This window comes from Myxine glutinosa, chromosome 9, assembly GCF_964187855.1.
Source record: "Myxine glutinosa chromosome 9, kmMyxGlut1.1, whole genome shotgun sequence".
NCBI classification, from domain to species: Eukaryota; Metazoa; Chordata; class Myxini; order Myxiniformes; family Myxinidae; genus Myxine; species Myxine glutinosa.
Window position 1 is genome coordinate 15169084 of NC_136269.1, and position 13528 is coordinate 15182611.

The window sequence follows — 13528 nt, forward strand, 5'->3', positions numbered from 1 at the left end:
ACTAATCTGGAAACATTACAGGTCACGTTGAGAACAGTGTTGTGTAAAACCATTCAGGTCCACACAACTTTAGTCCAACGGTTTGGTTTAATTGCATTTAGATCATCACATTATCCTGTAAAGTAGAAATACACAATAAGTATACGATGCGACATCTCATGGGTCCATTCATATCATTCAATGCAAGCAAGCTGGATATTCTCTACAGGCGTACCGTTAGCGAGGCTACCGATGTAACATGTCACAGGAGAAGTCTCTGGAGCACCGTTCGCAGCAGCGGGTCTTATAGTCATGCCCCTAATGGTGTCAACGTGCAGCGAGCATCACCCCGGGTTCAGTACGAATACGATTTCACTACATTCTCCCCCCGTCAGAATTACACGGGCGCGCGGCTAAAAGCGAGTGAGCGTCAGCACGAATAGGGTGCGGAATATCAGTCGACCCAACCGTATCGGGCCGGGCGGCGAATTTCTCTGCCAGCACGCGTCCGAAATTCCCCGGGTACGGCATCACGTATCCCTGTGTCCCCGGCGTCAGAGGCGCCAACAGGGTCGGGTGACGAAGGGGGTAACTCCAAGTCGTCGGGCCCAGGTAGTCTCGGCGAGGGGAGGGTCGGTGGACTTTCGGAGATGGGAGCGTCGGGAGAGGCCATAGACTCATAGATGGGTTCGATCGGTTCGTCCGATTCCCTACTTAGGTCGTCGTCCCCGCAAGGGGCAAGGTGGCGGACGGAGACAGTAGTCTCACGGCCATCAGCCGTCATCACACGAGCATGCTCAGGATTAGCCTGGAGAATCTGCACTTTGTCCACTAGGGGGTCGTACTTGCTCGCGCGAACCGCCCGTTTAAGGTAGGCCGGCCCGGGCCCAGCGAGCCAACTGGGCAAAGACCGTATACACCCCGAGCTCCTGGGGTGGTGGAAAAGTCGCTCGTGGGGAGTTTGGTTGGTTGCCGTACTCAGGAGAGCCCTGATCGAGTTCAACGCCGCAGGTAGCGACCAAGCCCATTTATCGAGGCCCCGGCCGAGGGTCCGGAGGTGGAGCATGACGGCCCTCCAGATAATCCCGTTGAAGCGTTCGATCTGCCCATTAGCCTGGGGTCTGTACGGCGTGGTGTAACTAGACGCAATGTTATTTTGGAGCAGATAGCCGCGCACCTCCTGAGACAAGAAGACCGCACCCCGGTCGGTATGGACATAGGCCGGGTAACCGAACATTGAGAACAAGTTCTGTAAGCATCGCATCACCGTGGCAGCAGTCATGTCCGCGCACGTATAAGCAAAGGGGAATCGCGAGTACTCATCAACGATAGTGAGCAGATAGCGAGAGCCGCTCGACACCGGCAATGGGCCCTTGAAATCCATCGCCAAGCGTTCCCACGGGCGTGTAGCCTTCACCAGAGTCCCCAAGGGAGGGTTATAGAAACGCGGTTTGATTTCCGCGCAGATAGCGCAGTCGCGACAGATACGGCGGATATCGTCAATCGAGTAAGGGAGATTCCCACTCCGCACGAAATGAGCGAAACGCGTTACGCCGGGATGGCCCGCAGTGGCATGCAGCACCCGTAGGCCCTCCAAAGAGGTGATACCAGCACATGTAGCCAGGCGTGATAAGGCATCGGCGGCCTGGTTATCCTTCCCCGGGCGATATTTGATGGTGTAACAGAAGTCGGCGAGTTCGATACGCCAGCGAGTGATTTTCTCGTTCTTAATGCGCTGGGCGTGTAAGGTGTCGTACATGAACGCAATGCTTTGCTGGTCCGTGATGATTTGGAAGCTCCGCCCGAGTAGGTACGGGTGCCATCGCCGAATAGACTCGACGATCGCATACGCTTCCTTTTCAATGGACGAGTGCCTCCGCTCAGCGGTGGTAAGAGTCCGTGAAAAGAAAGCCACGGGACGCCCCCCTTGGGAGAGGGTCGCCGCGATGGCCTGATCCGAGGCATCACTTTCGAGGACGAACGAGCCGCTCTCGTCGATGGTCGCCACGGCGGCTCGGGCGATGTCGGTCTTAAGGCCTTCAAAGGCCGTCAATGCGGCCGAACTCAGGGGAAAGGTGTCACAGGCCACAAGGGGGCGAAGTTTCGCGGAGAAACTTTGCACCCATTTGGAGTAATGGGCGAACAGCCCAAGGTCGCGCTTCAGGGACGCCCGATCGCAGGGAGGGGCCATGTCGAGCAAAGGTCGCAGACGCTCCTTATCCGGAGCGACAGAGCCATGGGTCATGGTGTACCCCAGAAGATCTATCGTGCGTAGGGAGTATTGGCACTTATCCTCGTTCATAGTTAAGTGATACCGCTGTGCGACCTCAAGGAAGCGCTTCAGATTAGCATCGTGGTGCCCTTGGTCATATCCACAAACCGTAAGATTATCGAGGTAGACGAAAACATCGGTTAAGTGCTCCCGCGCAACGAGGTCATCCATGGCCCTCTGGAAACAAGCGACCCCGTTCGTTACCCCAAAAGGCAATCGCGTAAATTGGTACAACCGCTGCCCCGACTCGAAAGCGGTATAGATACGATCCGCCCTAGAGATAGGGATCTGGTGGTACGCACTACGGAGATCGAGAGTGCTATAGACCGAATACTGGGACACCTGTTGCACTAGCGCGTCCATCCCCGGAAGGGGGTAGGCATCCAGCTGTGTAAAGCGGTTAATCGTTTGGGAATAGTCGATTACCATGCGTTTGCGATGGGCCTCGCTGCGCACCACCAAGACCTGGGCGCGCCACGGCGACCTACTAGGTTCTATGATGCCGTCTTTCAAGAGCTGAGCCGTTTCGTCCGCAATGAATTGCATGTCAGCGCGAGAGTAGCGTCGTGATTTTACCGCGACAGGGGTGCAGTCGGAGGTTAGATTGGGGAACAGCGAAAGCGGCTGGACGTCCATTTGCGCTAGGGCGCACACCGCTAGCGCGTCGTCCGCCCCCACAACAAGAGTGTCAGGCCCACCAAACTCCATTACCAGACGTCCATGCAGCTTAAGAAAATCGTGTCCTAACAGAATATCAGCACATAATGCGGGTAAAACCATAAGGTGTACATCAGGGAAAACCCGTCCCTTTAGCACGAGTTTCAATCGGCATTCCCCCTTCGTGCTGAGCCGAAGCCCCTGGGAAGCCATGAAGATCCGTCTCGTAGACCGCCAGATCCGCCATCCATGCCTGAGCACAAGTCGCTGGTCGATAAAACTATCCGTAGATCCTGTATCCACCAAGGCCCGAACACAATGGCCCTCAACCATAAGGGGAATAAGGGCTTGAGCCAGGCCAGACGAGGCTGCTGGGAGCGGGACTGAGCCCCCCGAATGGGTCGGACCAGCCTCGCGGGTGGATCCTACGCCAGCAGCAGTTTTGCGGTCGTGGCCGGAGTCTGCGTTGACCATGGGGAATCCATTATCGTCATCAGAGGGCTTTCCCCAGCATTCCGGTGTTTCGCGATTCAAAAGCTGACAATTCTGACGAGAAAAGGCCTCCGTAGTATTTGACATCGCCTTTTGACACTTTTGGCAGAAAAAGGCTTCCGTAGTATTCGAAATCGCCTTTAGACATTTTTGGCCGCTTTGACAAAAGGCTTCCGTAGTATTCGAAATCGCCTTTTGACATTTTTGGCCGCTTTGACAAAAGGCCTCCGTAGTATTTGAAAGCTCCCTTAACTCTTTTGTCGGGGCGTGGGCCGCTGTTAGCTTGTGGACGACTCGAGGAGTACGAGGGGCTTGGCGAGGTTTCAAAGCCCCTTGCGTGGCCCGGAGTTTGGCCAAGGACACGGCCTTTGTGCCCGATGGAGAATGAGACGGTGGTGGCTGTCCGGTGACGCCCACCAAGGACGTCTGAGCGCCCAGGGGGCCGCAGAGAGGGGCCCTCCCCTTCGAAGTCAGGTAAGGCGCCGGGTGTCGGGCTTGGCTCGCGGGCTCCGCGATGAGCCCATTCAAGGTCACTGCGCCCGCGCGACCGCGACTGCGCGAGTCAATGTGCCGCGAGCCGCGTGCCGTTTTCCTGCACACTTTCGCGTAATGTCCCTTTAGCGAGCACAAATGGCATATAGCGTCACGTGCCGGACACACGACCCGGGCATGACGAGGCCCTCCACAGAAAAAGCATGCGGCCCCGCGCAAGGCCTTGGGTCTGCTGGTCGTAACGGCAGCCGTCAGGGCTGGGTCATCCTCCGGAGCATCCCGGAGTTCAGCGAGCGGATCCGCGTCCTCGACGGTAGCACTCTCCGGCCGGGCGTGTAGTGTGGTGCCCGCCAAAAGGCGCGTGCGATCATAGGCGTTCGATTGCATCCGCGCTTCGGTATATACTGTCGCTTGCTCGAGCGCCGTAGCGAAGGTCAGGTCGGTCTTCTCCAAGAGTTTGAGCCTTAGTTCCTGGGAGGAGACCCCTGCAATGAAGGCATCTAAAAGACGATCATCCTGAGCCTGCGCGGGAGTCCGTGGCTCCCTGACGCTGTCCAGCAAAAGCTGCCGGAGCTCCTGGGCGTAATGGTCCATTGCTTCGTTGGGTTGCTGACGTCGCGTTTGCAGCAAATATCGTGCATACACCGGGCTTTTTTCCTTTATGTATAGCCGTTTAAGCTCCGCGATGGAAAGATCATACGTCGCGCATTGAGCGATAGCGTTGTAGACCCGGTAGTCGATTTTTGAATGTAAAGTTGCTAGCTTCGCGGCAGCCGTCGGAGCGGTCTCAGGCTCATCAAAGAGATGCTCCAGTTGTCGGAGCCAGTGCTTCAGCTGCAAGCCTCCATCCGTGGCTTGTGGGTCGGCGCTGAAGACGGACACCGTCAGCGTCTTGTTGCCAGCCATGTCTGTAGATCTTAAATGCAATTAAGTGTTGTGTAAAACCATTCAGGTCCACACAACTTTAGTCCAACGGTTTGGTTTAATTGCATTTAGATCATCACATTATCCTGTAAAGTAGAAATACACAATAAGTATACGATGCGACATCTCATGGGTCCATTCATATCATTCAATGCAAGCAAGCTGGATATTCTCTACAGGCGTACCGTTAGCGAGGCTACCGATGTAACATGTCACAGGAGAAGTCTCTGGAGCACCGTTCGCAGCAGCGGGTCTTATAGTCACGCCCCTAGCGGTGTCAACGTGCAGCGAGCATCACCCCGGGTTCAGTACGAATACGATTTCACTACAAACAGTGTTTGAAATGTGAGTAGTAGCTGCTCTGTCACATGTCAGTAGCTCTTGTGTGACATTATGGTTTGCCATTTTACATTGTAAAGATGGAATAAGAAAATAATGAGGTGCAGCTGAGAAAAGTCATCAATTATGGAAACGGAAGGAACCTCCAAAACAGTGATTTTGTCACTTGGACAAAGGCTTTCGTCTGCTTTGTCGATCACAGAAAGGTCTTCAACTGTGACTATGCAAATTGCATGTTTGCCTAACTTTAATATAGCCTTAGAAGGTTGAGGGTGTGGAATATGAAAGGTGGGGAAGGAGGTGTTGAGGTGATGAGGATGTGATGTTTGTGGTGAGTGATGAGGAAATCATCATCTTGGTGATGAGGAAAGAATGTCGAAAGCAATCTTTTATAACAGAACATCGTCGATTACATAGAAACCTTGAATTGTGATGAAGGTCGATGAGACCGAGATGGCGAGGCCTACCAAAGAGAGTCATCAAAAGGTATTCATGTTTACTGCCTTCAACTTGATGTTTCTTCTCAGGAGGACTTCCTACCAAGTCGAGCATATTTGGCAGCCAAATGGCCCTGACGTTGGTGTTGTCCGTATCAAGTTTGGTGGCCGTGTTCCTCATGTTGACATGTGTGGCCACCATGCTCGGTAAGGTTAACATGTTAACTCGCCATTTTTATTTTCGCAGCCTTGTTTTCGATGTGCAATTAAAATAATGATATGATTCATGAATAATGATCAAATAATGATTTATTAATTATGTAAACAAATAAGTGCTTATTACCCTCGCAGGAGGAGAGAGTGTTGCATTTGGGTCTGTTTGTCTGTTTGTTTGTCTGTTTGTCCGCACAGAATAAATATTATTTTCTCGGCAACCGTTGGTCCGATTGACAGGAAATTTCCACCATAGGTGCAACTCCGACTGCATAAATCTTTTTTAAATTATGACGTCATGGATCACGTGTTATGGGCGCCATCTTGGAAAAAACGAAAAACTTTGCACCTCCATATCTCGGAAAGAGCCGCATTGAAAAAATTGAGACATGGCTCATTGTAAAGAACTGTCCATGGAGAATAAAATATGTTAATGATGATGTCATAGGTGCCTCCATTATGATGTCATAATTCGACAAGTACAAAACTTCATCCGATTCAGATGAAATTTATTGAGCGTCATCTAGGGATAAATATGTTTAGAAAACAAATAATGATGACGTCATCGGTCACATGGTTCGGCCGCCATATTTGTTTTTAACACAAAAGCCTTAAAAACCACTGAAAACACATCCTGGCGAGGGTCTGCAATCTCTGATTGCTCTTTCTTGTTTATCATTTGCCACACACTCTGATATGCGGTGCATTCGCATCACATGAATATCAATGCACAATCCTTGTGCTATATGTTTCACGATGATTGCTATTAGTAATTTTCGTCTTCTCTCCATTTCACCAAATTAATTCGCCTTTGTATCCATTTAGCTTTGAAAGTTGCATTTGAGAGTGTGTACAGAGACCGCACAGAGACCAGCCGAGCGTTGTGTTGACTTTGGGCCGCATGCAGTGTGCAGGCGCAAGCGATCCCAGCTTCAAGCCATGGAAATGGAGCTTAAAAATCCAGAGTACAAGCTCAGTAAGATCCGTACATCCACCATCATGACCGACTACAATCCGAATTACTGTTTCGCTGGTTCACCAGCCACGCTCAGCGATCTCAAAGAGGTGCCACGTAAAAACATCAGCCTGCTCAGGTGAGGGTGAAGCCATGGATGTGACTTCACTGCACTGTTTGAATGTTCTATTACACTACTTGTGGTGAACACCATCGGTCACAAAACCCTTGTCTTGGTTGGAGTAACCCTCATGGCCATGTCTCATAGAACATTTTGTGAGATGATAAATGAGTCTATACTTGGTAAATCCTGTGTTTGTCACACAAAAATCTGGTTGATCTCTCATTATTCAGGGCACTTGGCCACGGAGCCTTTGGTGAAGTCTATGAAGGAAAGGTGGTGGGCCTCCCCGGAGAAAATGGCCCTCTCAAAGTGGCAGTGAAGGTAATACACAGGTTCAACTAGAAAGCATCTGAAAATGCAAAGCCCGTCCACTTCTGTTTGTATTCAGACGTCTTCTTCTTCGTCCGTATGCTCAAAGTAACGAAAACAATTAAACAAAAAATACAAAATGAAAATTGATGATTTTATACAGCCTTGACCTTTGAGCTTTAGAGCTAAAAAAAAATCAGCTTCTAGCTTATGATTGGTGAACCAATTCTGTGACCCAATATGTAAATTCGTAAAATTTCAGGTCAATCGGGTGAAAAGTGACGATTTTATGCAACTTTGACCTTTGACCTTTTGATCTTAAAAAAAACAATCAACTTCTACCATTTCATTAGTGAACCATTCCAGTGACCCAATTTGCAAATTCTTTAAATTTCAGGTCAATCGGGTGAAAATTGGTGATTTTACGCAACCTTGACCTTTGACCTTTTGATCTAAAAAAAAAGCAATCATACTTCCACCGTTTGATTAGTGAACCAATTCAGTGATACAATTTGCAAATTCTTTAAATTTCAGGTCAAACGGGTGAAAATTGGTGATTTTACTCAACCTTGACCTTTGACCTTTTGATCTAAAAAAAAAAGCAATCATACTTCCACCGTTTGATTAGTGAACCAATTCAGTGACACAATTTGCAAATTCTTTAAATTTCAGGTCAAACGGGTGAAAATTGGTGATTTTACTCAACCTTGACCTTTGACCTTTTGATCTAAAAAAAAAGCAATCATACTTCCACCGTTTGATTAGTGAACCAATTCAGTGACACAATTTGCAAATTCTTTAAATTTCAGGTCAATCGGGTGAAAATTGGTGATTGTACGCAACCTTGACCTTTGACCTTTTGGTCTAAAAAAAACAATCAGCTTGTAGCTTTTGATTGGTGAACCAATTCAGTGACCCAATATGCAAATTATTTAAGCTTGGCGGATCCAGTGCATCCCGAGAATGTACCTGCCGAGACGAGAGGGAGCGGCCTGATGGAACTCAATCAGGTGCACAGAGCGATGAGTGTAGGACTAGCTGAGTATGTGAAATGTTCAACAGACTATCTGATGCAATTTGTAAACAAACATGAACACAACAAACCTGATAAAGAATCCCTAACTCACCTTGAAACAAATTTCCAAAAACAGGTGTGAATAGAAGATGCAGCACAGGAAAATGAAATAGCAACAAATACAGCCCCAACAATGGCAAAAAAGACATAAGAAATATATAATAAGAAATATCAAGAAATCAAGAAATCAATCAATCAATCACTTCGGTTTTATTAGAATAAAAGAAAAAAGAAAATATGTACATGACTGTAGCCCAAGGACTAATAATGTCAAGTTTACAATATAAATAATTTCACATAGTAACAAATACATTATACAGACAGAAAAATAAATCAATTATCTATTTGCATTGGTTAATCAATCAAAACAGAAGAAATTCATTTAAAAGGTTGAAATGCTTCAGTCAATATATGAATGTCAATAATTACATTCAAAATATCTAAATATTTGTATTAAATAGCCCACACTGACTTAAAAATGGTATAATATTGTTGCGGTTTTAGAACCCCCACTTGTAAATAACTCTTGTAAATATCTCATCATTAAAAGGTTAAAGGTAGCACCCCTAGTTAGTCCACAAGCAACACGTAGGCCACCATAGGACTCAGTTATTTCATTAGTATGTGTTTTAGATAAGGCCATGTTTCCAATAGTTGAATCTGCGTTGCTTTAATCAAATAAGAGTCGGTCCCTGATTCTGTACATTTTGCTACCTCCCTCTCCAAGCGATGCCATTACGCGCCTCTGCCAGCAGCGTTCGCTGCCTTAGCGTTCGCTCAAGCGCCGCCATAAGCCATGTGGTTAGGCCTGAGAAAGGGGGCAGAACGCCGAGAAGAAGGTGTGGCCACGTCATCCAGTCATCAAAGGCGTGGCCGGTAAGCCCCCACCAGCCAACCAGGGTTGAAGGAACATCACCGACGGGCGTGGCTTTGGGGAGCACGGAGTGATCGCATGGTGCATTATATAAGCGCGAACGCAAAGCCATTTGATGGACTTTTGTCGGCAGAGCGCGCTGATTGCATTGTAAAAGGACTGATACGGAGCGCACCTTTGTGAAAGGACTCAGATGGGAGAGAGCGCATTTTCAAAGAACTTGGAGGACTTGTCGGAGGTGCGCTTGTTGGAGAGATACGGCAGCGCTTGTTAAGGACTCACTCGCTGGCGCTGATTAAGAGGACCTTGGGGAGGGAGCGTGTAGCACGAACGTGCAAATATTACGTACGAAGGACACCAGCTTCGCCCATTATATAAACTGTCCGCTCGCGTCCAACTACGCGCGGAGCTGCCTGCCGGGTTTCGCCGCTGGACCGGAGCCTGGACTGGAGTCGACTGGAGCCTGGACCCTCGACCTGACCATCTACCAGCTACAATCCCCGTGTGAGTGTGTATGTTTGTCTGGGGGTATTAGAGTAAGACTGTTTTAAGACTGCCCTGTGTGCTGCTTCTTCCTCTTCCTCTCTTGTACATTCTTTTGTTTCCTCTTTCTTTCTGTATATTTGTTAATAAACCCATCTTTGTTCTTCCTATGTTCTGGTTTCCTCTCCATCCGATCGCATCCGTCCCTTCTATCATTGGGTAAACGTGGCACGATTGAAACCGCTAGAATCGGCTTTAGTCCCTGTTAACGGCCCGAATCGCGGCTCGCTTCGCTCGGCGTGTCCATTAACGCCGTGGTTCGGGTGGAAGTCATTTCCTTGCTTTACGGCCGGTGGTAGTACTTAGGTAATTGGACTAAGACTTGACCAACAACCCTATTTACCACCGACCGGAAGGAACGTTATAACTTCTAAGGACTCGGGTCGGCCAGATAAAAAGTCAAGGGGATAAACCCCCCCGCCGCCCCCCCCCCCCCCTTGATAAGGGGAACGCCGACGGCCGAGATCCGTAACAATATATAACATTACAAAAATTAAATATTAAATCAATTAATCAAAGTATTTCAAATTATGCGTCTTATTTCAATAATACAGGATAAATATATTTACTTTGTGTCAAATAGCACATGCTGTTAATAAAAATTAAAATCTTTCAAGATTATTACAGATATTCGGAAAATCAACAAAACAAAACAAAAGAAATTAATTTAAAAGTTAAAATACATTAATCATGCTCCCTAAATTATGCATTTTAGTTCAATAATACAGGGAAAATATATTTACTTTGTATTAAATTACACATGCTGTTAATGAAAGTTAAAATCTTTCGAGATTATTACAGAAATTCGGAAAATCAACAAAACAAAATAAATTCATTAAAAAGTTAAAATACATTAATCATGCTCCCCAGATTATGCATTTTAGTTCAATAATACAGGGAAAATATATTTACTTTGTATTAAATTACACATGCTGTTAATGAAAGTTAAAATCTTTCGAGATTATTACAGAAATTCGGAAAATCAACAAAACAAAATAAATTCATTCAAAAGTTAAAATACATTAATCATGCTCCCCAGATTATGCATTTTAGTTCCATAATACAAGAAAAATGTATTTACTTTGTATTAAATTACACATGCTGTTAATGAAAGTTAAAATCTTTCGAGATTATTACAGAAATTCGGAAAATCAACAAAACAAAATAAATTCATTAAAAAGTTAAAATACATTAATCATGCTCCCCAGATTATGCATTTTAGTTCAATAATACAGGGAAAATATATTTACTTTGTATTAAATTACACATGCTGTTAATGAAAGTTAAAATCTTTCGAGATTATTACAGAAATTCGGAAAATCAACAAAACAAAATAAATTCATTAAAAAGTTAAAATACATTAATCATGCTCCCCAGATTATGCATTTTAGTTCAATAATACAGGGAAAATATATTTACTTTGTATTAAGTTACACATGCTGTTAATGAAAGTTAAAATCTTTCGAGATTATTACAGAAATTCGGAAAATCAACAAAACAAAATAAATTCATTCAAAAGTTAAAATACATTAATCATGCTCCCCAGATTATGCATTTTAGTTCCATAATACAAGAAAAATGTATTTACTTTGTATTAAATTACACATGCTGTTAATGAAAGTTAAAATCTTTCGAAATTATTGTTGTGCTTTCGAAATTATTGTCGAAAATTATTGTTGTCGGATGAAAAAAATTATTGTTTCGAAAGATTTGTTGTGCACATGACGAGTTAACAATTACCCTTGAGGTGTAAAGCAGTAATTAGTGTTTTAATTGTGACTAATTCGTTTTAACTGGTCCTATATTGTGACAACGATTGGTGCGTGTTCCTGGTGGTAATGTCATTCAGCACATGGAGAAATCGAGCCGTTTTCTCCCACACCAACCGGCCCCAAAACTTAATAACCATTTTGATTTTGCTGAAGTTTTTAGTCTTGTGTATTTTAACTTTTTTAAAGATTGCACAACAATAAAAATGTAAATTTCACTGTTATTATTTGAACTCCGCGTGGATGTCCTATTGAGGACAAGAATAATTGAACTATAAATTATTGCATGGTAATGTCTCATATGCAAAAGTGAGGTCCAAGCAATGCAAATGTTGTAAAAATACACACATACACATACACACACTCACACCCACACACACACCCACACACACTTATATATATATATATATATATATATATATATATATATATATATATATATACACACAAACACACACATATACACATACATACACACACACACACACACACACACACACACACACACACACACACACACACACACACACACACACACACACACACACACACACACACACACACATCATACATACACACACATACACACATGCATGCATACAAACAACAAGAACAACAATTGTTTATGATATGTTACCTAAACATCAGCTCGTATTACACCTGTAGGCACCTGATGTCCCAGGCCGTTAATGGTTCTGAATCAGAGAAACGGTGAATGGCAGCAGAGAAATGAAAACGGTTAAAGCTGTTTGCATGTCTTCGATGAATTGATGGTGAGGATCTAACATTGTGACACCGACAAACAAGAGAAGCACACGGCATGATCAATTATGACAGTGAGGATAACATCGTGGGTGAGGATAACATCGTGCGTGAGGATAACATCGTGGGTGAAGATAACATCGTGGGTGACGATAACATCGTGGGTGAAGATAACATCGTGGGCGAGGATAACATCGTGAGTGATGATGCGCTGTGTGTATTGTGACGTGTGATGCTCATGTTGCCGACAGACGCTGCCCGAGGTTTGTTCGGAGCAGGACGAGTTGGATTTCCTGATGGAAGCACTGATCATAAGGTGGGTGCGGTTGTCCAATCACACAGTATACCTGGACATCCATCATCATTGACTATATATCTGGGACACTGGGGAATGGGGATACAAGACTTTCGCACGTGTTGCAGGTGCTTTTGTTACCCTCGCCATAGGAGAGAGCATTGCATTTGGGCTCGTTTGTTTGTCTGTTTGTTGAGATCAAAAGGACAACTCAAGGTCAAACTTCTAAAATCATCATTTGAAAAATCATCACTTTTCATCCAATTAACTTGAAAATTTAACAGCAATTACATAGTACCTCAATGAATTGGGAAAGCAATTATTTTTGAGGTCAAAAGGTAAACTCAAGGTCAAACTTTTGGTATCATCAATTTTCATTTGAAAAATCATCAATTTTCATCCAATTAACTTGGTAATTAAACAGCAATTACATAGTACCTCACTGAATTGGGAAACGAGTGGGACTCCACTCTGTGCCGCTCCATTCCTCATCCCTCAGATCGGCAGTCTGCAGCCTCCTCACTCTCTGAAGACCTGGACAAAATCACAGACTGGTCAAACAAGTGGAACATGTCTTTCAATCCTGACAAATCTCACACTCTCACTTTGTCTCTCCAAAAAGACCGACTGGACAACCCTCCCATCTACTTTCTCAACAATCCTCTCCAAGAAGTTCTGTCACTCAAGCTCCTGGGTCTCACTATCTGCCATGATCTTTCCTGGGAAAACCACATTGCCAAGCTGGCCTCCAAAGCCAGTCACCGACTGGGCATCCTCCGTCGTGCGAAGTCCTCCCTTGGCACACCTGAGCTCCTCACCACATACAAGGCTTTCATCCGCAGCTCAATGGAATACTGCTCTCCACTCTGGGCTGGTGCTCCTGCCTCACACCTAGCTCGGCTTCACGCTGTTGAAACCAAAGCTTTCAGAATCATTAGAATCTCCCGTGATGAAGCTAACTCCGAGGGCCTTTCTCTCACTCACCACAGGCAGGTTGGTGGTCTTTCTGTCTTCCAC

General features: G+C 45.6%; 2 protein-coding genes across 2 annotated transcripts in view; one reads left to right on the forward strand and one right to left on the reverse strand.

Moving 5' to 3' along the window:
* Positions 1-13528, reverse strand: part of LOC144893586 (uncharacterized) — an 896812-nt gene that overhangs the window by 576787 nt on the left and 306497 nt on the right. The window lies entirely within an intron of this gene.
* The window catches only part of LOC137416992 (ALK tyrosine kinase receptor), a 114713-nt gene that overhangs the window by 53529 nt on the left and 47656 nt on the right, over positions 1-13528 (forward strand). The window contains exons 11-14 of the mRNA XM_078785070.1: positions 5683-5799; positions 6713-6899; positions 7115-7205; positions 12468-12532. Of these exons, the coding sequence (XP_078641196.1) occupies positions 5683-5799; positions 6713-6899; positions 7115-7205; positions 12468-12532 (460 nt within the window). The remainder of the gene's footprint in view (positions 1-5682; positions 5800-6712; positions 6900-7114; positions 7206-12467; positions 12533-13528) is intronic.